This window comes from Ascidia mentula, chromosome 1, assembly GCF_947561715.1.
Source record: "Ascidia mentula chromosome 1, kaAscMent1.1, whole genome shotgun sequence".
In the NCBI taxonomy this organism is placed as follows: Eukaryota; Metazoa; Chordata; class Ascidiacea; order Phlebobranchia; family Ascidiidae; genus Ascidia; species Ascidia mentula.
Genome location: NC_138566.1, coordinates 3,637,157 through 3,663,610, shown reverse-complemented (window position 1 = coordinate 3,663,610; position 26,454 = coordinate 3,637,157). Strand labels below are relative to the sequence as shown.

The following is a 26,454-nucleotide window of genomic DNA, read 5'->3' as shown; positions in this document are numbered from 1 at the left end:
TTCACAGTTAAAATTGCAAACATTATTTGCTGCCTGGTGTTTGCTGTAATCATAGTTATATTCAGTTGCTTTACAAGACAAAGCCTTCTTTAAGTGAAATCTTTTATAAATGTGCAATAATTAAAGCAACTTTCAAATGAGTAACTTGTCTACAAAAATTGTTTGTTGCCTTGTATTTTTGAGAAATCGATTTGTATTTCCTTTTTTTAAGACAAGTGACATGTAAGTAGAACATGAATTATTTGATTATTGTTGTACTGGCTTGGAGCTTCTCTGGAACACAAGCAGAGTGTTTAGATTACAATGGAGATTCAGCTTCTCTCTCAGTTTATGAATATGCTCCTGCTGGCACTGAAGTTGATTATGGTTTCTACTCTGATGGAGGAAAACTGACTCTTGCAGATGGTTTAGAAACTTATTTTGAAATGAATTCAACCAATATGTTGGTAAAATCTGGAATTAATATAACAAGGACATCTGAACCCAATGGAAGAATTACAGGGAATGTAGTTTGTGAACCTTCTTCAGGTTCTATAGTGGTAAGTATTGATATCTAGTGATACTTCTATGACATTGTTGTGTTAACCCTAAACATCATTACATACACAGAATCAGCAAATTACAGTTAGAGTTGAGAATATTAACATGAACCCACCAGAATTTGGCATAACCAGCTACACATTTGACTTGGATGATGTATGTATATTTTTTTGCCTATTGTACATCTGATGTTAAATACTTGACCAACAAAATTGTTAGGAATATTATCAATCATTTCTTTCCATGTTCATATCAAGCAATACTTTAGCTTCTTCTCTGTGCAGAATTATCCACTTGATATTAACATTCCTTCAACTGTCTCTGCAATTGACCCAGATGGTATATCAAATTTGGTGTATGCAATTGTGTCACAAAGCCCAGAACCTGCATTTAAACTTGCATTTCCAAGTTCTGGAGTTTTTCAACTGAACATGTCGTTGGACTACAATAGACATCAAACATACATCCTAAATGTGTAAGTAAATAATTGCCATCCATTTTTGCTTAAATCATATTTAGCATGTTCTTTTTTGTTTCAAGTAGACTCATGAAGTTACTGTGTAATTTCAACATGCTCCTTTTTAGGAGTTGTAAATTTTAATGCCATTTTATTTGATGTCTTATGGAGTAAAGTTGTTCCTTGCACCACACAGAAAATTTATTTTGTTTTTAAGTTGCCTTTATTAATTGTGCAAAAAATGTTTTTGCAGTTCAGCCAGTTCTGATGGCTTTGACAGTTTGGGAAATCCGTTGCCACAACACTCCTATACAAAAGTAACATTTAATGTCAAGGATACTGACAACAATCCACCGGTGTTTTTGCCATGTGACGATATTTTAACTTGCTCCCCACCCATATATCAGGCAACAGTGGCACCAGGAACCACTGATGTATGATAACTTTACACATCATCTTGCACACTTTATTTCATTTTTGCTTTTTTTAGATAACGTATGTTGTTTGGCTGCTATCTTTAAAGTTCGCAATTAAAACCTCCTTCCGTAGGTACAACTTACAGAATTAATACTTTTAAGGTAACATTTGTTGACATAAATGGTCTGCAAATAACTCAAATTGAAGCAAAAGATGGGGATCCCGGTGTAAATGACACCATTATGTTGAAAATTGTATCAGGTAAAAATAGACTTTCCTTCAACTTATTTCATTTTACATCTGCTCTACAATATGGCTTTTTGTAGGTCAGCCAACTGACTACATGGATTACTTTGAACTTGATCCAAACTCAGGAATATTGAACATGCTGAAACCTTCTGATGTTAATGGTCAATTTTTTACAATGCAAGTTGAAGCCATGGAGAACGAATCCAGAAAGAAATCTTTTACATCTCTCATTGTATGTTATTTTTTTGTTTACTTTACGTATCATGATAGTGAAATTTAACTGCGATAGTAACTACTACTAATGCCATGACCTATTCTTCCAATCAGTGCAGATGTATTTTTAATGTTAATAAATGGGTTATAATAAAAATTCAGGTTGAAGTGAAAGCAATTGATGAATCGAAACCTAACATAACCTCCAAAGGTGGTGTAGACACAGGATATCTACAGGAGGTTTCAAATGCTTTCGCTTTTGTTACTGAGGACTTGGAAGGCAATACACCTTTACAACTTCAAGTTTCTGATAGTGATGATCTCAACGTATGTTAATTTTTGATGTGTTTCCTATATCACATTTTGTTCCCATTATAGGCAAACATTGTCTACACAGCCACATCTCCATTCCAAGTTTCATCAGATGGGTACATATATACAACACCAACCAGTCTTGCCACTTTCTCAACTGATGTTCCAATTACGGTCAGCATTTTTCCTGATCTTGTAGTCTCCATTACTTGTTCTGCAATATATTACTATTTATAGATCACAGCCATCAATCTAGATGCAGTTTCATCATCACCAAATAGAGAATCAGAAGTTTTTACCATGACTGTGACAGTCATTCCAGTTGGTGTGTATGGGTTTGTTTAGGAAATAGTGTGCCCCAAAATTAATTCAAAAAGAAAAAGTACTTTTTTTGACCAAAAACAATAGGGATCAGAATTTTGAGCTTCTGCACTCTAAGCTTTGTTGTGCTTTTTTTTCTTTATTTCTTCTTTTGGGGTGGTAGCTTTAAATCTTTGGGTTCAAAAAACCTTATCTTAACTTGGCACAGCGACAACCCCTGAACCAACAACACAGGATCCTACCACTGAAGTTACAACTGAAGTCACCACATTTGTGTGTAAGTAACATTTCATGAATGCTATTTGTATTTGCTTGGTTCTTGTCAAGGAAGTCAATAAATTTTAAATTATTTTACAAAAATGCATTTTTATTTGTGAAAATATTTTTGGTTTCAAATAATTCTGTTTATCAAAAGATAAGCTATTATTTTTTTTTAAATTAAACATGTCGTACATGCAGCAACGTTTGATCCAACCACATCGCAGGATACAACTAGTCCGGAAACTACAGGTTTTTATGTTTTTTGATCGTTAGATGTACTTCCTAATTCATCATGGGCAATTTCAATCATCAAATTTTTAATTGAATAATACAAAAAACACCACTTCATACATGCTGATGTTATAAAATAATATATTCTAATTATAATGTAAAAAATACAAATTTTTAATTCAGAATCATCTCTGTTACACTGTGTTGTTGTGTTAAATACAGTTTTGCATGTTTCTATTCTTCTGTTTGTCAGCATTTTATGTGAAATGGTTTTTTCAATATGTGTTTATTCAAATTCTGTCCCCAAACACAGTTACCACTGCCACAACTACTATGGCTTCCACCACAACATCACCAGGAACAACTGGTAATTGAATTTTACTTTACCGCTATATTAGGGTGAAAAAGGTATAATTTGTTTATACTCAATATAAAATTTGTGGTTTAGTTTCATTGCTTTGCAATATGTTTCAGCATTTCATTTTTCATGTTGTAATATATATGGGTGTGTGATTTTTCTTCTTTTTAGTTTTTGTTCATGAAAGATGCATAAATCTGAAATCCAAACCATTACATAATCACAATTTCCAATCTTTCTCTTTTAAAAACTTCTTTTCTTCTTCCACCGTGCTAACCATTTTCCAGATTCTCCAACAACCTGCCCACCATGTGAATTTACCACTATGCCAACTGGTTAGAATGCTTTGCTGTTTCATATGTCTTTGATTTTCATTACCTGTAAATTTTTCAGAGGGTGCGTCTACAGCAGAAAGTGTAACTTGTCCAACTATTGAAACAGCCACTGAATGTCCAACTTGTGACCCATGCACTGAAACTACCCAAGGTCCATATTGGTTTATGATTTGTCACCAGGCATAAGATCAAACAACAATTTTAACTTTCAAAACTTTTTCACTTCGTGAAAGCTATCATTCTGCAATAAAATTATTCTGACTATCAATTCAATCAAAAAACATTGTACTAATCAACAATTTATTTAAATATGCTCACAAACAGTATCTTTGTCTTCAGAATCTATAACTTGCCCAACTGTTGTGACAGCCACCGAATGTCCGACTTGTGACCCATGTTTGGAAACCACTCAAGGTGTCACTTTGTCAAAATTATTTAATTATAAAAAAATTTTATTCCAACTTGCTTTAAATTTCCAAGTTTGCTAAATGCACTTTGAGGTAGTGACAACGTTTTGAAGGTGGATCGCATGTCAACATTCCATAATGGCACTAATTACATAATTAGTTATTACAGAATCATCGCCAGTATTGCTTGCGAATTCCTAAATGAATCTTGCATAATTTTTAGTTATTGCAATTACTGTGCTGTCTTTTAATGCATGAGAGAGCAAGTTTTTTTCTGACTTTGCTTTTGCAGGAACCACAACAAATCCTTTTGCTAGCACAGCAGGTGTTACCCCAACTGAGTGTCCAACCTGTGAACCTTGCACAGAAACAACACAAAGTATTTGAAAATATGCATGATTTCTTGTTTTAGTGAAAAGCGACAAAATTGTTGCTAGTATGTTGGACATATAGAGTCTCAGCATATTTGTAATTCAATTCATTTTCACATGCTAATCTCCTGTGTATCTGCACAAAAATTTCGATCATTTCTAACAAAGTGAAATATACTTTTTTTTCAGTTAACATAATTTCAACCCAAGAATCCATCACAACTACTGAATGTCCAACTTGCGACACCATCACAGAAAGCACACAAGGTTCTTTATATATTTGATTTCATGTAGCATTTAATTAATGTTATATTTGTGTCATACTATGTGCAAAAGAGCCGTAATAGTGTCAGAATGTGTCATTTTGTTTTTAAAGTTTTCAATTTTTTTATATGTCTTGTGTGAAGCGTAGGGGGGTAAATTATTAACTTTTGCCACAGGTAATGTCATATCCACAGCACAAACTGTAACTTGCCCCAACCCCACTGAATGTCCAACTTGTGACCCATGTACAGAAACCACACAAGGTGCCATTTGAATGTTTGTAATTAGTCCGCACAAAAATATGTACAATTATTGCAATCTGGTATTCCAGAGGGTTATTTTTCAACACAAGAAATTGTAACTAGCCAACAGACCACTGAATGCCCAACATGTGACCCATGCACAAAAACTACCCAAGGTTAATCTCCTTCCAATACTTTTGATTTTTTGTAAAATATGAACCAAGTAAATGTGGTTTCACAAAACATGTTTTACTTTTATTTCAATATGGTGTAAACTTTAGAAAAGATTTCACTCGCGTTTTTGCAACGTACACAATATTTTAGTGCAGTAAAATGTTCAACCACTTCTACTTGTTTTTGTGTAGCATCTGATCAAGAACTGACTGAGAGTAACACAAACTGTCCGACAACAGTAGAGTGTCCAACATGTGAAACAATTTCTCAAACAGAAACAGGAGGTTAAATTAAATTCATATGTGTCACAGTTTTATAAAAGTTTCTAGGACTGAAACAAAGTCATGTTTGTTGGTTGTATGCATGTTTCCTCAATGTTAAAAGACTGTGTAGACTTTAATGCACTGATTTGAAATTTATCACATCTTTACCATTGGCAAATACACATTATTGGTCCATGCTTGCAAAAAGAGCAGATCTCTTTTGTTTTACAGGTTTGCACTCTTCCAGCATGCCAAGTTTTGTCTTTCCTTTTCTACTTTGTCTTTTCTGCTTGTTGCAAACTAATTTGCTTTGATTTCCTTTAACCTAACTGCATGTTGCTTGCCTGGTGGTGTCTTGTGTAGTCCACGATTTAATTTGTAAAACCACATGAAAATAGTATGACACCATTTATGCAACTTTGGATTACAAGGGGTATTTTCTGTTTAGATGGTTGCTTTGGTGCTGCAGCAGGAATGGTTGATGATACAATCTTATATGCTGTTGCCGGTGCATTGGGTGCTGCTTTGGCCATATGTCTCATCATCATATCATACCTTTTGTACAAATCAAAACACAAAGGCGATCCGAAGAAAGAAGTTTTAAATTCTGAGACCACCAGTGAAAACCCAAGTGTAAGGATATTCTAATTTCAATTATTTTTTGCCAGGTGTAAATTTTACTTTTAATACAGCCACGAAGCAGCACTTCTCAACATGTCAACTTGACTTATGAGGAATATGATGAAACTTCTTCTCAACCAGGTCCATTTCCAGTTACTTACCTTTTCTAGAAAAATTAAAATTTGCAAAGTTTTGTACTTTTTCACTGACTTGTCAGGTAAAACTATTTTACTGCCAATAAAAATAGATTTTTGTGATTTGGTTAATGTTTTTTAAATGTTAAAAAATGTAACGATTACTTTAATTGTGATCATATTCTACAACTATAATAGTGGTGCAACTGCATATTATTTCTGAAAACAATTGAGAATAGCAATATGATAATTATTTGTGGATAAAATACAAAACTAGATAACAAGAATGACCCTGGTGATGAAACCAGCATGAATGGTGAATCAGATTACCAATCTGTACAAAAAGAAGAAGATAAAAATGATGATGATGATGATGGCGGCTACCCATTTGCCAATGAAATGTAATGTTCATTATAATTATATTATTTTGAGATACTAAGTTTTACACTTAAAGAACACTATCTTGTTTTAACGAGTTGTTTACGAGAAATTCGTTATCTTATTGTTTTTGGTAAGGTTCTGTCATGCAGTGAGTTGTTTGCTATCAAAACGAATCTACTTCTTTGTAGACATGCTGGAGCTGCAGCACTAGCGGGGGCCGCAGTTTACGCAACCATGGACAAAGGTGACGATGACAACAAGTCCCAAAAGTCTGTAGAGAGGGAACCATCCGAATCAAACGTCCCATTTATACCCTTACCGGTGGTGCCACTTTCACCACCGGATTTGGACGAAAATGGCGAAGCTGTGATACAAGACTATGGATTGGCCTACGACAAGGGTGAAGTGGTTGGGGAAGAGATTATCAAGGTACGTTTTAAAAGGAGGACATTTCAAGAACCCAACCAAACCTTGTTTGCTTAGCTTAACATTTCAATGCATTCTTTACATATAATGTATGGAATTTAACCTAAACAGGTTTATATGTGGTAAGACTAAATTGTGCTGTTGCTGCCATACATAATATAATTTTCATGACTGTCCTTCCGACACATGAAACGACAACGGGGTTTGTATTTAACCAACATTTGGAGCGGGTAGACTTCATCAGGGTTGGATGAAAAAACTAGTTTTTGTGACAAACAAAAACCTTGACTAAAGTTGCAGAACAACCAACTATTTTGTAAATTGTTAGATTTTTGTGACGTTTTGTATTTGCAGGAGGGTTCGTTTGGACAGACAAAGATAGTTACCATTCAAAACTATGGACTGGACCGCCAACCGACCAAAGCTATTGTTAAGACTTTGAAGTAGGTTGAAATGTACTTTATATAGTTTAAAGCAGTGCTTCCCAACCAGTGGGTCGCGAAGCTATTTCAGTTGGGTCGCGAAGCATTTCTAAATGTTACAGTTTTCTATTAGATCACGAAATTATTTCATTATCATTACGTAACATATCTCATTGTGGGTCGCACATTAAAACTTGCATTAAAAGCGAACTGAAAAAGGTTGGAAAGCACGGGTTTAAGGTATGTTTTGTTAACACTATTGTTGGTTGTAATATTTCCAAAATGAAATAGGACCTCACGTTCTCTTCACAATAAAGTCTTAATTTTATAGTTAGTGATTTAAAGCCAGTTTAAAGTTAAAAAGTGTTTGTCGCCAAAGTGTCCTATATTTTTTATTGCTATTGAAATACCAAGCGCTTGGATCGAGTGTTTGTCGTGACGCAAACCGCGAAACTTGTTCATAACTAAACTACGACCCGTGTAATTTCAACAGCCTGAACGGCAACGACACGATTGACCGCAGTAGTTTCGAGGCGAGGATTCGCCTGATGAAGGAAGCGAGCGCACAAGAGCACTCGAACATTTTGCCCTTCTGTGGATCACACACGGATTCAAGTGGGTGAAAAACACCTAAATTGCTTGTTGACGTCCCTTTGACGGAATCTCTTATTTTGTTAAAGCAAGTTATTTCATGACGACCCAGTTCAGCTCACAGAATTGGGCGCAGTTGTAACATAATATGGAAGGCCTTCCTTTTGTTCAAACCAACCAAAGCAAAAAAATCATGCTGCTAATATTTATCATTAAAGTAGCCCATATCGTTAGTAAAATTACAGCATTTCAAAGTAAAACCTTTCAGGCAAATCAACACTCAATCGTAAATGTTGGTTTCCCTTTTACGTTTAGATGAGATTCATTACGCGTTGCTTTACACCGAACATGGAAACCTGTCGGACTTCATGACCTCGCAAGGTACAAACGGACTTCAACCAGACGAAATGATAAGTGTCATCAACGGGATAGGACAAGGCTTGCAGTATCTACATGCCAAGTAAACGCCAATTTCGATTTTGTACCGTGAAAGGCTGTGTTTTACGTATGAAAGATTTTAACCCCACAATACACATTTTTTGTTTTCCATAAACCTATATATCACACCACGCTTTTGCATTTCACCGCGGTACATCAGGAAAGTTTGTCGAACAGTTTATGAAACGGATAAAATGCGATCGTTTTCGTTTTGAAAACTTCTAATGAGGAACACATCATACAAATGGTTTCTCTTGGTGCCAGTGCATTGCTTCCAAACTCTACTTTCAGCGCAGACAGAGTGTTTGCGTAGCGCCAAAGTAATCATTTACTCAAGGCAGTCACCCCGCTTAATTCGCTTAGCACACTTAACAATAGCAACCTGTACATTTAATGATTACCAAAGTGGCGACGGCTGCTTTTGTGTAACGCGTTTCATACCGTTTATATTGACATTGATTCAATTTGGTGTGACTAGGTATTGCAAAGGTTTCAATAAGGACAAAAGTACTTGTGTTGGTTATGGGCGCGGTAGGTGTAACTTGGTATCTAAGCAATGCATTTCTCATTAAAAACGCGAAACGCCTTGGTTAAATCATAAGAACAACAATACCATAACTTGTTAAGTACTGCTTGCATTTCATCAACGAAATGATTGAAAGAAATCGATTAAAAATTACTTGATCTGTTTTGGAAAAACCCTGCGGACAACATTTTCCATTTCCCAGGCGACCGAAGTGTTTGTTAAATTGATAATTAGTTCTTGTGCCAACACTACGCCCGTTAAGTAAACCTTATCATGGCATTCTATCCCTTGCAAGTTTTTACAGTAGGGGATGAAATAAAACGAGGCTGACAACTTTGGCTTGGAGGAAAAATGCAACAAAGCTAACAATTCTATTGTTTTAGTGTTGGGAAACATTTTTTATTGTTGATCCGCTCGGCTGTTTTAAATGCGTTTCACGAGCTTTTATGACATCATGAACATTAATGGTTTATGAGAATAATATATTGCCAATATATCTTATTTCCTTCCGGAGTCGTAAATTTCCCTGCGTCCCACGGTCACAAATTGAAAGTACTTAAAGAATTGGATCGTCAGTAAGTTTTGCGACTGTTTGCTGTAACGGGTGGAAAACGCTTCGTCCACGTTAAGTGGATCCTTATCACTCATTCAGACCATTTACTCACTCCACCACAAACATTCGTCTTGCCTCCCCTGTGACGTTTTGTTTGTCGGATAGTTTCAGGCGATTATGGTTGATGTGTTTAAAGTCTCTGGGTAAACTTACGCCATTGAAAAAAGCATGTTGCAACGTAAAATTGAGGCTTAATTTGTTACGGTAGACACTGTTACGGTAGACAAAGCTCCCGACAAACTTACAACCGTGGTCCGACTTCGAAAGTTGCCAAAAAGCAGCGCATAGCACTTGTTTTCCCCAACATTGGTTATAGTCTAGTAGATAAACTAAAATGTTTCGTAATAGCCAGAAATAGGAACAGGGTTCCTGTGGTGTTTAATTTACCAGTTCCCATGCTGGGCAAAGTATGTGACAACCTCCGTCATATATCATGCTCTGCCAATAATTAACTCGTTTTTGTGATAAGCCTGGTACTTTTCCGTGTAGCGTCATCAGTTTCCTAAACATCAACTTTAAACTTGCCAGCGTTGTGCACGAGTTGGATAAATAATTATGTTTGCACGTATTATTGGTACAAGTACCTCATAATTTAAATATATCGTCTACACTGAGGTTTGTTGCAACATTACGACAGAAACATGCCAAAGCACTTCCCTTTCAATTTCTACTGGAATATTATGTTCAAAAAGGCGTCGAAAATAGCGTAACTTACGTTCTTATCTCCACAGAAACATCGTCCATTGCCACCTGCAAGCGAAGTGTGTGATGCTGGGCGAGGACCGCACACCTATGTTGTACGATTACGAGAATAACGAAGTTTCACAAGTCGAGGTTGGTTTCTTCATTATTTATTAAAATATGTGGGGCAGAAATCCATGTTTTACAACAAAAAGTGTGTTTGGTTAGGCTATACATTTGTGATGTTTAAAAAGTATGCGGTCTCTACATCTTTTTAACGTTGAGTCCGCAACTCGATATTGCGCAACCTCCAACTACCTTTATTAGGCAATTTGACAACAACTCATAAAGTGAACTGTACCCTTGTAATACGTCATTGCAACGTTTTGTGGATTGCATTAATCATTAACACCATTGCAGCGGAGTAGCGATTGGCTCCTCACGTAAGCGCCATTTACACTAAATAAAGACGTCAAATATTTATAAGCTTAGTGCACTTTGAAACGCAACTGCTTTCAGTATTTGCTTTGAAAGCACAAAATAGTTCTTGGTCTCGATTACGTGTTCTATTTACCAACTGCTGTCGGGTGAATTGAAATAGTCTGGGTACTCTCTCGACTGATTGCATTTAATTGATCATTTTTAAACCTGGCTTTACACAAAGTCAACTTACCTGTCACATATTTTATTCATATTATTGACCAATAAATTGAAAAATATTCAGTAGTTAATTGTAAAAGGATTCAAATTGTATCCAACTTTCATGTCATACTTAACCGTGAAAGGTGGTGTAATGTACGGATGTTACCATTTCTTGTTCAGGATTCTGATGAGAGAAAGAGGTGGCAAGCAATAGAGGTCCTTGAAGGTGAATTGTCGACCAAAACGTCAGATGTGTAAGTAACCCGTGGTAACAGATAAAATGGTTCAAGAGGCAAGATAACTATTTAGATAGCGACAAATGAATAACACGTATTTCAATATGTGTTCCAACCTCACGTAACAAACATGAACCCAAATGCAGCTGAAACAAGCTTAGTATAGTTTCCCATGTTCCCTCCCCTCCACCTTCGGGAGTGAGCGACATTTTACAACACGTCAGGCGAAATAAACTTGACTAAACAATGCATGACTCGTATGTGGTTAATTGGAATGTCTTTAAACATTTTGTTACTGGTTAATGGAAATATTTTCTCCCAAAGGCTGTCGATCCCGTCAAGGGTCGACGAGGTTTGTTATCGTCAACGTTATATTTTCGTAAATTTCAAGTGTCGTTTTAAGTGGCAACAGTCGGGCGCCAAAACAAAGAGTTTTTCGAAGCATTGTTTGATTTGCGAAACTGAATGAAGCACCGAGGGAGGCGCGTAATTTCTGGGTAAAGCGTTGAACGGTTGAAACACAAATGAGTATAGCATTATCTGTAACAAACTAGGTGGTATTGCTTGGTAAGTTGGTATTTGTTATGGATATTTTTGTATGAGCTATACCTGAACCTCATGACATAAATGTTACCCCGCACAAGTTTAATTCCACGCTATTGAGTAAACACCGAAGATGTGGTGGCTTCTTAACGAAATGTTACAGTTTCTGTTATTCCCAAAATATATTGTGATCTGGCTCATATTTGTCTGACATATGGCACTAACGTCAAAACCAACAGACACCCTATATCAGTTTAATAAGGATTCGCACTCTGTCGGCAAATCCGTTTAGGTCTTCGAGTAGCCTCATAACATGGCAAACAATGCCGACATGCTGCAAACCTGGAGCCAGGACAGCAATACAAGCGTTTCTATGTGACATGGGTAATATCGTGTGTCGTTATGAACATCCGATACACAAATATATGTATAGAATCACTGCATGCATTGCAGCATAGAACAAACTTGCATTTAATGGCAAAGACTAGCTGAAATGTTTTAAATGAAAGCACGTGGCACTGGGCGGGAAAATTTTTATGGGTGTGGAATCCCAAAATCCTAAAGAGATTATTTGCCCGAAATTGTTAAGTCGTAAAGATAAAAAGCGCCTCAATTGGGTACTTGTGCAAACATTGCTGATTTAAAGGCTTCCGCAGGGTGGAAAGTGTCGAACTGCTGATCGAGTACAAATCAGTATTTATGCTGAAACAAAACCAACACGAAAATTCGAAATTAGTTGATTTTGTGTTCGTGGGCGTTAATACTCAAGTTCCAGGAACCCACCAGTACTAAATACCTGTGTCCAATTCAAAAAGAGGTCGATTTTTACTTATGTTGTTGAATAGCTGCAGTATTGTTACGAAAACGCGCATTTATTCGGAGGCTCCCATGCGAAACACAAGCACCTGCTAAGCTAAGTGACAGAACAATGTCGACAGAGTGCAAATTTGCTCATGGTGCGGGGCTGACACCGTGTATATTTGCTCAATGCGTTTGTGTGCGCTGGAATTGCGTCACTCGAGAGTTTAGTTTGTACGCTCTTTAGCGACACCACTGATGGCAAAGCGGTTGGGTGTACAATCTCGTTAAAATTTAATTGCATGTAACATACAATCTCGTTAAAATTTAATATCGATTAAATGAGTTGTGCTGTCATAAATACTTTTGTGGTTAATGAATAAAATCGGATCTGCAGGTATAAATTCCAATGCAAACTTACGTCACTCCGCACACGCCTTTCAATTGTTACCTTGTGTTTCAGTGTTACTGCAAGGCACAACACATAGTCCAAATACCTTTTTTATCACATTTTGTTGGTGTGAATGAATGTAGCAAAAAATAATATATAAGGACAGACACCTTCTTTATCCATGTGTGCGATTTATCCTTATTACAGCTGCGGAATGAACAGTGTCAAAACGTGCTGTTTTTTTTAATTGAACACAAATTATAGACGAACTCGCCGGCCTTTATTGAGAAATTATCGCTGTTTGTTTCAAACAAACGTCATCAACACCATATTGTCCTTCAAAAACGGGCAAGGTTTATGAAATACAAAATGCACCGTGCCTATTGTTTATTTGGTTCTGTCCCGATGTTAACTCTGACTATAAAGGAGGCAATAAGCCTTATTTTCCTGCCGCAGATGGTCATTCGGAGTGGTGATGTGGGAGATTGCATCACGTGGTGCGACTCCGTACGCTGACGTAGCAACGTCCCAACTTCAAGACCACCTTGCAGCCAACAACAGACTTCAGAACCCCGGTTGTTCGGAAAGCATGTAAGTTGGTTATGTGGAGATTGTAAGCTGGGTTTTAGACTTCTGCCCAAGCCCTACTATCCGGTAAAACTTACTCCCTACAAAGTTAAGCACGTATTATGTAACTTTTGGAAAAGCCGTAACTTCCCTATGCACTGATCAGAATAATGGCAAATCAGCAGGGTACAAAAAACAGTGATTTCAGCGTCTGTATTTGCAAAATCGATATTACATGAAGAGAAAAAAGTCGCCAAACATTTTTGATAATAAAAATCCGTAAATATGTCTGTTCATTTTAAGGCCGAATCGGCGTGTGGAGTAAATCAACTGAATTAAAATCCTTTTCAGGTTCTCGATCATGGAGAGCTGTTGGAACTCAGATCCACGACGAAGACCCGACGTTTACGTTCTAACTTCCAATCTCGCTGAAAAGCTGCTCGAAGATCCTTCGGTATGTAAACATGCATTGCTAGCCTAGATTTCCGTGATTGAGAAGCGCTCTTTCGCAGTGAGCCTTACTTTTATTACAGCAAAACACTTGCTGTGAGTTTTTGATGGCCGGCAGTTGTGAATTATATGCTCTGATAACTTTTTTATTCTGATAAAAGTGGTTAGAAAATGTATGGTGTCTAGATGGATGTTATTGCTCTGTAAAATCCCAATGATTAGGGATAGTTGTTTATTGTTTTAGAATGTATGCAAGTAGCATAGCCGACCAGTAGTTTCCTTGAATATTTACACATTTGTAGAGATAGTTTTAGTTTGTTGTTGTTTGATGAGATCACTAATAGTGGGCACACAGCAATAATGCCACACGAAATTGCTGTGCTTGAATTCCACAGTTATGCATACCCTAAAATGACCTTGTGTTAAAACGCAGTTTCATTTTAAAGAAAGCATGTTTCGCATACAAAAACAAGGAAAAATAAATGTAAAATGCTAAAAGTAGTTTTTACCTGTGTCACGCACAACAGGTGGCGTTGAAAAAGTTTTAATGCTGTTATCCTAGATTTAATCTGAGACAAAAAAAACATGGGTAGGTATTTCCCTGATTTCGTTCCGTATCACGATGATTGAATTTTAAACCTAAATCTGTCATTACAAACACAAATCGAAATCACTCCCAAAGGCCTGCAAACTGGCGAAAAGAAAAACGTCATTTAAACTTGTCAGGCATGAATCAAAGGTCTACCAACATCATATTGATTTTCAGCTAACGTTTCTCGCCCCGTCAAAATTGCCCTCCTTGTGGGGTCGGGGAAGAACCCGTGTTTCGCCACTTGGGGAACTTCCCCCTATCCGTAGTCTTCCACCTATTGGCGGGTCATCGAATGGTAGTCTGTTTGCTAAGAGGTAAAATAGACGGCCTGCTTTTTTCGAGTACAATTAAACGTCATACGATCGAAGCTAGTATCGTTTGCTGTGGACATATCGTGCGGTTCGTTGATTCGAACCGAAGGTAATTGCACTAAACTTGACCTCACGCACTTTGCCCTATGAAATGAGTTTTACCAAACATGACATCTTTGCTTCTGAGATAGGGATATGACAAAAAAAAATGCAACAAAAGTAACCAGTGAAGCCTTCATCTTGGTGTACTATTTTGTCGAATGCCTGTCTGCAATCTGCAGGTCCTGAACGACTCAGTGCCTCAAGAACACTCTCTGTCGCAGCGTATCTTTTTTAAATGTACTAGTTTTACAGCATCACTATTGCATGACTTTTTTACTCAACTTCGGCTACTTTTTAAAGTCAGCCTTACACACTGCATGTAGTATTGTCTTGTTTTTACAGGCCATTGCCTGTAAAGGGGGACTGGGGGTCATGTCATCTTAACCACTAACCAACCCTCCGTATCTAAAAACTAACGCATTCACCATAAATATTTTTCAACTGTAGCATTGAATAGCGCAAACGGTGCTGTTGGTGTTACCACACATTGTACGGAACTGTCTGTCAAATATTCTTACCATCCTCTCTCACCTAAACCATTACACTTGGTGTCGCTATAATGGTTGTACCTTCACTTGCATTGTGTTATAGATAATTTGTTTGATTTGCGTACATCAATACATTGATGTCACGCAAGGTTCGAATGATTTATATTTTAAATAACTTGAAATTTGCACATTTGCACTTTACAACACTTGTAATGCCAATATCAACGTTTCTTTGGGAAACTCGTAATTATGTAATCGCCGTTATTGTTGTGCCAGTAGTGGTAGTAATAATAGTAGCTTAGTGGTAGTATTTCCATACCAAAAGCACTGAACACAAATCCACTCCGTTGTGGATATTGTAATTCTCATGTTAAAATTGTTGGCTCTGACATGTTTTGTCCAATGTATGCAGGAACTCATCGGCATGGACGTAGACGGAACGGTGGGAAATATCTATCCTTCCTTAGACACTGAAGAAGATTTCACAGCTTTCTAACACGCAGCTTCGCCCTTTGATAACAATTTTACGAATATTTTAGTTGAACATAAGTGTCGGGAAAGGTTTTTGTACATATAAGACGTTATGTAAATCTTTTTTGGGGGTTGACCTTTATGTAGATGTGTGACTTGCAATTGTGTTTGTGCTTTTCATTTAAAAAAGTCCCATTTTTAGTTAATTGTCGAATGCGTTATACCATCACGGTACATTTAGTAAGCGCGTGTTTCCAAACTGTGCTATGCTTTTGTTATACTTTGTACAGGACTCCTAATGTGCTTTAATTTATTATAATTTTTAACCGCCTGTGTGCTTTGTTGCGCGAAAAGTTCTGCGTTCTAATATGTTGTAAATGGAAAAGTAATGAAACGTTTTATTAAAATGACAAGTTTAAACGCAAGAGAAACAAGTAAATGTTAAATGTTTTTGTGGTTTCACAGAATAATTCAATTTTACTCAAAGATGTCGTACGATGTTTGTTATAAAGCAGACCTAAATTGTGAGTTTTCAAGATCCGCTTACCTCGGAATACAACGTAGCATTTATTAATGAAATGGGAAAGCAGACTCGTTGATGTTTAGTGTAGTTTCCGTTATGACTCACCATGCTCGTTTTCTTTCGTTTGTTTTTGCCCTTTCACCGTGCTCGTTAATTACTTACTCGTTCATCACATTTCAATATTCCAGCAATCTTTGTGCTCGTTATTTTCACGTGCAATTAAATTTTACGATTATTTTAAGTGAACTTGGCGGGTGATGATTTGTTGCAGGCCGAGTATGTGATGCAAAAAGTAGTCCGCCCAATGCATACGATTTATGTACTCTGTTTTGAGCTCCATTTTGCAAAAAATTATTTGTCTAGGAAGCCATTTCACTTGACGTATTGGTTTGATGCTTGTTGATTGGAAGCCACTACTTCCCGTCAAGTTAAACGCTTTTGTGCGTTTTGGCGCCATTTGAGGATTTATTTATATTTAACAGCTCTGAGCTAGCTTGCCATTAGATGAGAATTGAAATATATATTCTGTCAAATATTGAGAATGTAATTGTTGCATTTAAGCATAAAACGCGGAATACTGCATAAGAATAAGAAACACACAAGGCAAGCATAAGTGCAAATAAACATATATCGCCAAAGACTAAAACTTTGCAAAATATACAACAATAAAATGGGTTGCAGTTAGGGAAATAGCGGTCAGCAAAAAGTTGCCCCCTTGTGGTTTGATGCGATATGCAGTTGAGTTGGACGTCGCATTTTCAGTTCCTGCCGTAACAAAGAAAAATTGTTGTCAGTAAAAGCAATACAAACATACTTTGAAGTGGTGTCATACAAAGATATGTTTTTATTGTTATCAGTTGTTCTGTATGATGGCGGTCGTAATTACTGACACATTATTTATCTGTTAGGGATTTATATTCTCAAATCCAACTAACAGAAGTTACAATGAACAAGTTGACACGAATTACGCAAATCTTACTCATATTGAGAACAATCCACAAACGTCATACCTGCTGACGTGCTCAAAACTGAAGTTGAACTTGTGAAATTCGTCGGTGAACTTGTGGATATTGACCCGCTTGTAGAGAGTGGCGCTGCAGACGACCGCTCCATCGACGCCGTCGAAACTTCTACTGTTGTCTTCGCAGCCGATGCAGTTAAACTCTGTGACGTCACAGATGTAGTCATGTGATCGGTTGTGACGGCAGATGTTGTTAAACTTGTTGTTGGAGTGGATCTTTTTGCCGAAGTTGCTACAGTGCTCGAAAATGACGTTGTAGCTTTTATCACTGCATCTGTTTTCGTGGTCGTTATAACAGAGTTGTTTCTTGCTGTGTGTGCTTCAAGGTTGTCTGTCGCATCTGTACGGTCAGTTGTGGCTGTAGAAGTTGCAACTTGTGTTAATTCGTTGTCGTTCGCGGTAAAGAGAACATCGTTTCCCTTCGATACATTTAACAGCACAGTTGTGCTCTCTACTGTTTCTGTAGTTTGTGCTGTAATATGTGGGTCTGTTGTTGGCATTGTTGTTTGTTGTTGTGTTACTGTAGTAGGAGAAATTTTTGTAGTTTGTGCTGTAGTATGTGCGACTGTCATTGGCATTGTTGTTTGTTGTTGTGTTACTGTGGTGGGAAAAATTTCTGTAGTTTGTACTGTAGTATGTGGGTCTGTCGTTGGCATTGTTGTTTGTTGTTGTGGTGCTGTAGTAGGGGAAATTTGTGTAGTTTGTGCTGTAGTATGTGGGTCTGTAGTTGGCATTGTTGTTTGTTGCTGTGTTACTGTAGTAGGGGAAATTTCTGTAGTTTGTGCTATAGTATGTGAGACTGTCGTTGGCATTGTTGTTTGTTGTTGTGTTACTGTGGTAGGGAAAATTTCTGTAGTTTGTGCTGTAGTATGTGAGACTGTCGTTGGCATTGTTGTTTGTTGCTGTGTTACTGTAGTAGGGGAAATTTCTGTAGTTTGTGCTGTAGTATCTGAGACTGTCGTTGGCATTGTTGTTTGTTGTTGTGTTACTGTAGTTTGTACTTCAGTGTGTGGGTCTGTAGATGCAAATGTAGTTGCAAGTTTAGCGGTAGAAGGTTGTGAGGCTGCTGTCGTTGCTATTATTGTTTGTGCTTGTGTTACTATTGTTGTCGGTTCTGCAACAGTTGTGATTGAAACGGCTTCTGTCATGCTAATTGTGTTGGTTGTTTTTGTGTCCGTTGTAGCAGTGGTTGGCTCATAGGTTGTCGCCGCTACAGTTGTTGCAGAGTCAAGTTGAGCGTCTATATGGTGAAAAAGGAAGTGCAATAACAACCATCTACGGCATAGAAATGTTGTGTATTAGTTAAACTACTTGGTTAAAATCTAGAAATGTAATCTGTATGAAATAACACAGTTTCATTTTCATACAAAGAGACTTACAAGAAAAGCAAAAAGTTTCTACAAGAAAAGCAAAATCTACATGAAAACTAAAAATAGCGACCTACAAGCAAACCAATAAATGTAATCTGCAAGCAATCTACCACAAACAAAATGGTTGCCTACAAAGAATTATTTCTAAGATGAAAAATTGCTACAAAAGTGAAACCAGAAAAAGAAGTTCTTTTTCTGAAATAAGAATAGCATGTAACTTAAGCAGCTTTTGTCGTTGTTTAGAATCGGACAAGTTGTTGATTCGAGGTGGATTCTTAATACTGTCGTGTTCCTATCAATGTCGTTCCACCAAAATCTCATATGTAAACGTCACGTGGTTTCAAGTGCTGAGATAATTCACTTACTTGTTCTTATCCACGATTCGTACTTGGAAACTCGTGAGTAGACGCCGGGAGTTTCCACTTCGGCGCAAACACCTCCGAACGAGGTGACGCCAATGAGATACCAGTTGGTGTTGTCAATCAAACAAGCCAAAGGTCCGCCAGAGTCTCCCTGTGTAGTAATAATACCCAAATAGAACAAAGGACACTCAGTTCATATGTATACGATGCTTATAATACATACGCGCTAATATGTTTTGCATTCTGAGCCCCTAGTTTACATGAAGTAATTTGACATTTATTCGTGTTGCAGTTTGCTGAATGTAAAGCATTACAGCACTCTGTCTGATAGGCATTGTCAAATGGGTTTATACCATGCAGGCTTATTATAACACATTGCGTCGCTTATAATTAAGTTGAGATACTTAGTCGAAACCTTAAGAAGAGAACAATTTTAGGTCAAACAAAATGTTTGGCAACAGTAAGAACTAATATGGCGAGTTCAACATATCCCGCCCTCACCTGGCAAGTATCCACGCCTCCCTTTTCATAATTACCCGCACAAATATTGGTGGGAGGCCGAGTTCCGTAAGCCCTTGAACAAGTACTCAGTCCAACTATCGCCAACCGTACTTGGTGCAACTCAGTGGGCGATTTGTGCTTATAAGCTAAACAATAATCAAGAAATTACCTTTGAACCAATGCTAAAAACGAAACATTTCTGTTAGTATTAGCATCAACTGCGCAGCAAAGGTTGCAAAACATGCTTTGTGAATCTTGTGAACTGTAAAGTATGTGATTTGTCTAGCAAGAAGTGCGTTGGGCTCAAATTTTAAACACAACAGGCTTGCTGCGTTGGCGGTTGCAATGTATTAGAATTTGCTTCACCAAGTTAAAGTGAATAGGTTTTTGTCGGAAAGGTTTTGAATAAATTAGGATATCAATGTTTTCAGCACTAGGCCAGTCTGTTTATTCTCAGAAAATACAAAAAAAAATTAAAGCTACGAAGCGTCACGTCTTACTTTAAGAACTACTTTCAGGTGTACTGCGTTATTTCCTACTTCATTGCCTTGCTCCGATATTTCACCGGTGGCAAGCGCTATTAACATATTTTCGCACTAGTGTGGAGGCAAATCTAATCTAACCGTTAACTTACCAAGTGTTCCCCAACCAGTTGCTACGCAAATCGTTCCATCCGGGATGTCGAACGTGGAAGTATCCGAAGGCAAACAAATTGGTCGAATCGTGCTTGTGAAAGATAAGGGAGTCCTAAGCTTGACTAACGAAATGTCGTTGCCAAATGTGACACTGCAACAATGCATCATTATGTATGATTGTACTTTAACTTCAGTTAAATAAATGTAGATATTGGCAAACCTAAATCCATTTAATTAGCTGAATAAAGAATTAGTTGTTGACGTGTTCGTTTACAACGTTTACAACAGTTTGTCTGACAGCAAAGGCAAATAATCCTCGTCTGAACAACAAATACAATCTTCTCCTATATACTGGGATTGTTGAACTGGTAAATTTATGCATGCTTGGTCGACATTTGCGGAGACTTAGCTGTAATTACTATCGACGGAAACCCAAGCCCAACTTACCTGTCATAGTTCTCGTGGTCGATCACCAATATGGAAGTTCTACTTTGGATTCCACTCCCCTGTGTAGTGGAATGCAGCCCGGCATATACAGTCACGGATCTGTCGACATACAATATGCTATGCGTACATTAAAATATTCGTTGTGAAATGCCGACAAGGTAGTAACGAAACAGCAATTGTTGCCTTATTTTTGGAATTCGAAACACCATTCGTACAATGAAATAAATGACCTATATTGACAATGTAATTCACTTAGCATTGGGGGTGCTAGATTTAAAGCACGTAATCGTTCGTGTTTTTCACGGGTTCGAATCCCCGTGTAATAATAAAAAATAAATATTTGTGAGACCCTTTATACATGAGATTTGCTATATGCGACATCTAAATTTTTTCGCAGTTGACTTTTATTTCCCAACATTACACTCTAACAAAACCTACGTGTTGCTTGCGACTATTTCAGTACAATGTGCCGCAGTGACGATCCATTCCGCGTTCAGAATTGACCCGCCGCAGGAAAACGAGCCTTGGGAACCTCTGATTGAAAGGAAAACTTGCCATGGCCAAGAACCCACGTTAGCTTCGTTGCCTCCGACTATTCTTGTGTCCTTGTTAAAAGTACTTTGATTGGGGAAAAGCGAGTATTGTATTCGGCAATGTAAAGGTTTCCCTTTACCACAATGCTTGTAAATTTACAGCACATATACTTTAACTGGTGGCCAAAGGTATTGGTTGTTAACAAAATAGTTCATATGTTGCAATTCAAACATTTGCTACAAAATTACCAACACCACCATCAAAGTTAAAATACGAGGCTGTTGCTTCCCGGCATTATTTCAACCGATGTTTTGTCGGACATGTGGCAGTAGTTTTTGGTTGAAAACATTTGAAAACACATCGTACCCACAAAAACTGAGGCGCTGCGTCAGATCTTCCACATTCAGAGAAGTTTGTGCTCGGGCGGGCTAAAAAAACAAATCAAAAGTTACCGCTTAGTCATTGAGTTACGTCATCTGTGGCGTTCGGAACTTATTCACCACACTGACGTTTTATTTTGGGTCACGTGAGCGTTTTATGGGTCTGTGCAGTCACGCGTGTCGACGTCTAGCCGACTTCTGCGAATGTCGCGACTCAAATTTCAACATTCTATATTGTTAACCTGCACTGCACCACTCAGTTAAGTATTTTTGATACGTCGTGTTTTACATTTTAGGTACAAAACTGAGTAATTTTGTGACAAAATTGAATAAATGTAACATAGACAGGTTTTATCAACTTACCACACTCGATTTCGTCGCTGTCGTCATTACAGTTTGTGACGCCATCGCATTGTTGAGTTGTTGGGATACAAGCTCCGTTCCAACAAGTGAACTGGTCGGCCGCACAACGAGCTGCAACAATGACAACGACAATAAAAAACGACAATTTCTACCCTGCTTTGTTCCGAAATTGCTTGAAAAGCGAATTGTCTGTGCAGTCGTAGCGCTTTTCGGCGATGTCGGAAATTTAGGCCGGGTCCACACTCACGCTTTGCGCCGGCAGATTCTTTGTTTGTTTCAATGTCCCTAGCGTACGCCCGCACGCCAGCGTATAATGGAACAAACAAAGAATCTGCCGGCGCAAAGCGTGGGTGTGGACCCGGCCTAAGTCATGGACGATACGGAAATAAACGTCCCAAATAGTTTAGAGGTTAAGTTTGTTGAAACAGTCATCACATTGAATAGGTCACAATTGCACTGCACGTTTTGGTTTGTTTTCACCCAGTCCCGTTGATTCCGTTGCTATGTCTTGAACTTAATTAAGTCACGCGCAATATTTTTAAGTGAGTATACGGGTTTCTGATAATTACAAGTTTCTCCCTTAAAACTCGCGTCAATTAAATCCAACACCTTTAAAAATCGCAGTGTGTTTGTGTGTGGGTTAAAAGTAATGCGACAAAATTACGAATACTTCCTAAAATGAATTATCTTTCTGATTTGGCATCGCCACATGGTACAGTAGATGGACTCACGGTTGGTTGTCCATTGGATCAAGAATCCCCGGAAAGCATCTCCTGAGTCAGTTTTAAAGTTTAAAGTCACCGTGGGATTGTGAGCAACAAAGTCTCGTGGTTTTTGTGTTCCGCAAAATCCCTTGCTTGTGTACTGAAAAAACAATATAACTATGTGAGAATTAGCCTATGCTGTTGAGACTGCCCCAGTTTCATTTTCTCAGCATTAGGAGTAAATCCGCTAATAGTGTTTCTAATGCAAGTGTGTTTTAAAGAAAACGATAGACAAAATGTATGGATCTGTAATGATCTTACCAAAACCGCCCCATCGTATACACGCAGCTCATCGAAATCACAAGTCACATGACGTTCAATATCGAAGTCGAGGAACGTGATTGTGATCGCCTGTGGTAAAAAATTGACTCAAAGCCTTTCACAAGATTCTGCTTGATCCCTTTTTAAGTCAACACTTCAAAAACAAGAAATATACTTTTGGTGGTGCTGGTTTGCATGGAGAACTTACGTCAGTACTTCCGTTGCCACGATTCTTTGCCATTTGCTAGTCCCGTTAATTTTTCGTCTTATTTTGGAACGCAACTTATACAAACCTTTTTCACTTGCTCTGCTAATTTTTAAGTAATGCCATTCGACACGATTCAGGACACTCAAACAAAATTTTTATTTGCTCTAGTATTTTTTTTCAAGACACTCATACAACATTAAAAACTGTAGAAGCACCTGGTCGCTTGGAGCAGTGATTCGTGTCGTGCAGTTGAGGGAGTTGTTATAGTTTTGAGGATAGTTTGGAGAAGAAATGTTTCCTGAAGTTAAGCTGAGATTTGGATTGGTGCAAATGTTAAATTGGCCTGAGAATTAAAAAGAAACATTCCGTTAAACCGAACAAATTTTGTTTTTTATTTTTAAGTTACCTGATGCGCCAAGTGCCATGAAGGCGACAAGAAGGTGGAAGGAGCACAGTGCCATGCTAAGTTAGTGGTTGGCCTGCGGTTAATACACTATAATACAGCTTAAACCTACTAAACATAACAAGATGTAAATGGTAAAATTAAAAATTAACCAATTCTGTCTAACACAAGAATATCAAAATTTTTTTATGAACAGGTCGTTTTCTTTTATTTCTGGTACAGCAGGTGATGATAGGTTTTTGACCCGACGTTTTTCACACGCATAAAAACAACGGAATGCGCACAAACAATGTCATTTTCCCCGTTTTGGTCAATTTGCGTCAAAATTTGTTTGTAGCAAACATTAATTCCCCGTTGACTGTTTGGTTCGTCGCGTTTCTGGTAAAAACAGAGAACGTCAGGAGCCAACAACCCACAACAAATCACTGGGGACAACCGTTCTTGTGCCCAAAACTTACTTGTGATGGTTTCTGTTACTATTTCTGGAATTGCGTGATGGAGGGATAATGGGACAACAGTAATTCGCACGTTCGCACTTCGGGTTTCATTTTGTCACAGATTTCGCTTTGACCGTGGCCTTTGTCGTGTAGATATTGGATTTTAGCGAATTCGGCAATAATTTGCAGCAGGTGGTTATAAACGCACATTCTGTATTGTCGTTCTAAGTATAAACCGGCAACCGGCAATAAGTCAGCTTGTTGAATGAATGCTTCGTATATTTTGCGTCGACGTGATTACCGTCGTACTACGTTTATTAAATTTTGAGCAACTTCAATTACGATAAAGGTCATAAAAAACCTTGGGAGCCACTTTTCCTTGATCGTGCGTACCGGTGTGCATTTGAAGCATCGTGCTTCGTGCTGTGTCATACACTACATAAAATATGAATTGTTCTACGCTTTCCGAACATCCCGGCATGTACAGGCGGTTAAGTCTTTCCGATTCGAAACGCGTGCGCACCAGACAGGTCACCATGCCGAGGCAATTTGCTGCAGTGCATTCCGTTCCATACACTCTTTACAAATGGCCTCGGTATAATGTTCTTGAATAAATTAGAACTGGATCTCGAGTTTTATGAAAAACACAACAATTTAAAACCATTTCCTAAACACAAAACAGTGCAGATTTTTGACTAACAGCTCGTCATCTGTCTAACTTGCAACGTACTCGAGAATCTGCCTTTTATTAAATTCTTTCAATCCATAGTTTCCTCTGTCAAACTGCCAGCTACTGATATCATTCCGAACTTCAACGTTTACACCAGGAAGAGAACGAACGTAGCCAAACACGCACGTTTCCTGCCCTACGTTTCAAATCGGGTCTTAATCCACTAAGGCGAAAAGTGCAACGAACTGTAAATGTTGAATTCAGCGTCAAACGTTTTCTTACTGCTGCAATCTAAACCCATGCTCAAAACTATTATCTGTTTTTTAGTTCTTGCATTAATGCACAAGATTGATTTCACTTACATCAAAATGTTGACACCATTTATGTATACTGTGCGATATATCCACTCCTTAATAGTATTTACGTGCTTCGATGCCAGAGGTAGACAACCGTAAGTGGCTTTATAGTTTACGATGCAACTATTTTACAGCTAAATATATCGAGATTGTTAAACCATTGTAAATCTTCGGTACTGGGCAACAAATTAATCTTCTGAATATAATTCGCATTTCATTTTAACTCAAACTACGTTTCAAAGATTAACCTCAAACTACGTTCCCTAACCGTTGAACTGGAAGCGCCGACAACTCGGTTGAAAGCATCTGGTTTTTACCCCTGTGGGGAAGGGTTAGATAACGGTTCGCTCTGGAAACTCCCGTGACGTATCGCTCCGATACTAAATCACTGCTGCTAGTCGCACCATTGCAGGTGTTACTGTTGCCACAACACATTTGCCCGATACGGAGTCTTGGCATTACGCACTTCAATTTTGTTTGCCGATACCGGAAACCCGGGGAATCCTTTTAAGATCGCCGCTCATTGAAGCAAAACGTTTTACTTTCAGCCACATTTTGTGCCGCATTTGGAATGAGAAATGTGTTGCTTGTCATTGTTGTTTTCGCGTTGCTATGGGAGTTTCCATGATTTTGACCCATAAATACAATTGACTCCTCTCTCTTGAAAAACTTTTCAAAACAAGAAGGAAAAATAAAGTGCTAGTATTTCAATGACTAGTCCACTATCGAACAACGTTAATTTGCACAAGAATGTCGCAACAAGGCTTACTCTGTAAAGGGGAATTATTATACTCGTAAAAACACGAAGGTCATTCCATTTCCATCTTCAAACATGGAATGAACCATAATAAAAAGTAATTTACATCCTTCAAGTGTGAACTAGGCGAGTAAGATAACAACACTTTGTAAATCTAAGCCAAAAGTTACTTCTATACGTTCTGGCAGCTCTTTAGGCCAAGTCCCAAAATTAGCGAGACAAAACAACGGGGGTAAGTTCTGATGTCACATGAGTCTTTATTGTTGCGTCACAGTCGACGTTGCGCTGTAATCGGCAGAGGCACTTGAGCAGAAAATAGATTAGAATTACATAAAAGGGCTGATCACATGATTACTTGGTAGTAAGGATCAAACAGCTCAACACGAGGATCCATGACCAGTGAATTTTTAAGTGGTGACAGTTTAGCGATATGTCGGCATTCGGTATGAATTACAACTGACCGACAAACACGTAGACGGTTTGTCTGGAGGTTCACTGGCATCGCAGCTAAGCTGGATCGTCCACTGTTCCCGTTAGTAACACTTCTTGGTTTGTTTTTGTGGGTAAACGATCTCGAGTATTCAAACTTTTACCGCTCTCGCCAAAGTATTAAACTGAGTTAT

General features: G+C 37.9%; 2 protein-coding genes across 3 annotated transcripts; one reads left to right on the top strand and one right to left on the bottom strand.

The window, feature by feature from the left end:
- The first annotated feature begins 428 nt into the window (after window positions 1-428).
- LOC145908565 (uncharacterized) lies at window positions 429-16,193 on the top strand. The gene is made up of 24 exons (XM_082995868.1): window positions 429-539; window positions 610-696; window positions 825-1,015; window positions 1,251-1,431; window positions 1,576-1,675; window positions 1,741-1,895; window positions 2,039-2,203; window positions 2,255-2,362; window positions 2,426-2,513; window positions 2,718-2,786; window positions 2,969-3,019; window positions 3,315-3,368; window positions 5,864-6,048; window positions 6,108-6,177; window positions 6,448-6,571; window positions 6,740-6,980; window positions 7,332-7,420; window positions 7,893-8,014; window positions 8,306-8,450; window positions 10,299-10,401; window positions 11,071-11,144; window positions 13,315-13,449; window positions 13,777-13,879; window positions 15,781-16,193. Exons 1-24 carry the CDS (start codon window positions 441-443, stop codon window positions 15,862-15,864), a joined length of 2,823 nt encoding a protein of 940 aa, XP_082851994.1. The 5' UTR covers window positions 429-440; the 3' UTR covers window positions 15,865-16,193.
- Window positions 16,194-16,815: 622 nt separating this feature from the next.
- On the bottom strand, window positions 16,816-25,321 carry LOC145907112 (ovochymase-1-like). Of its 2 annotated transcripts, none has more exons than XM_082994557.1 (13): window positions 23,615-25,321; window positions 23,424-23,551; window positions 23,001-23,090; window positions 22,707-22,839; window positions 21,976-22,086; window positions 21,599-21,660; window positions 21,137-21,303; window positions 20,699-20,797; window positions 20,251-20,402; window positions 19,617-19,762; window positions 19,119-19,266; window positions 17,373-17,741; window positions 16,816-17,127 (listed from the first exon to the last, which is right to left on the bottom strand). In XM_082994557.1, the coding sequence occupies exons 1-13, from the start codon at window positions 23,667-23,669 to the stop codon at window positions 17,003-17,005; spliced, it is 1,785 nt and encodes a 594-aa protein (XP_082850683.1). In that variant the 5' UTR covers window positions 23,670-25,321; the 3' UTR covers window positions 16,816-17,002. The 2 variants fall into 2 exon arrangements, with proteins under 2 accessions (XP_082850683.1, XP_082850676.1); XM_082994550.1 differs by having other exon boundaries at window positions 16,824-17,127; window positions 17,373-18,623; window positions 23,615-25,317.
- Between the last annotated feature and the right edge of the window lie 1,133 nt (window positions 25,322-26,454).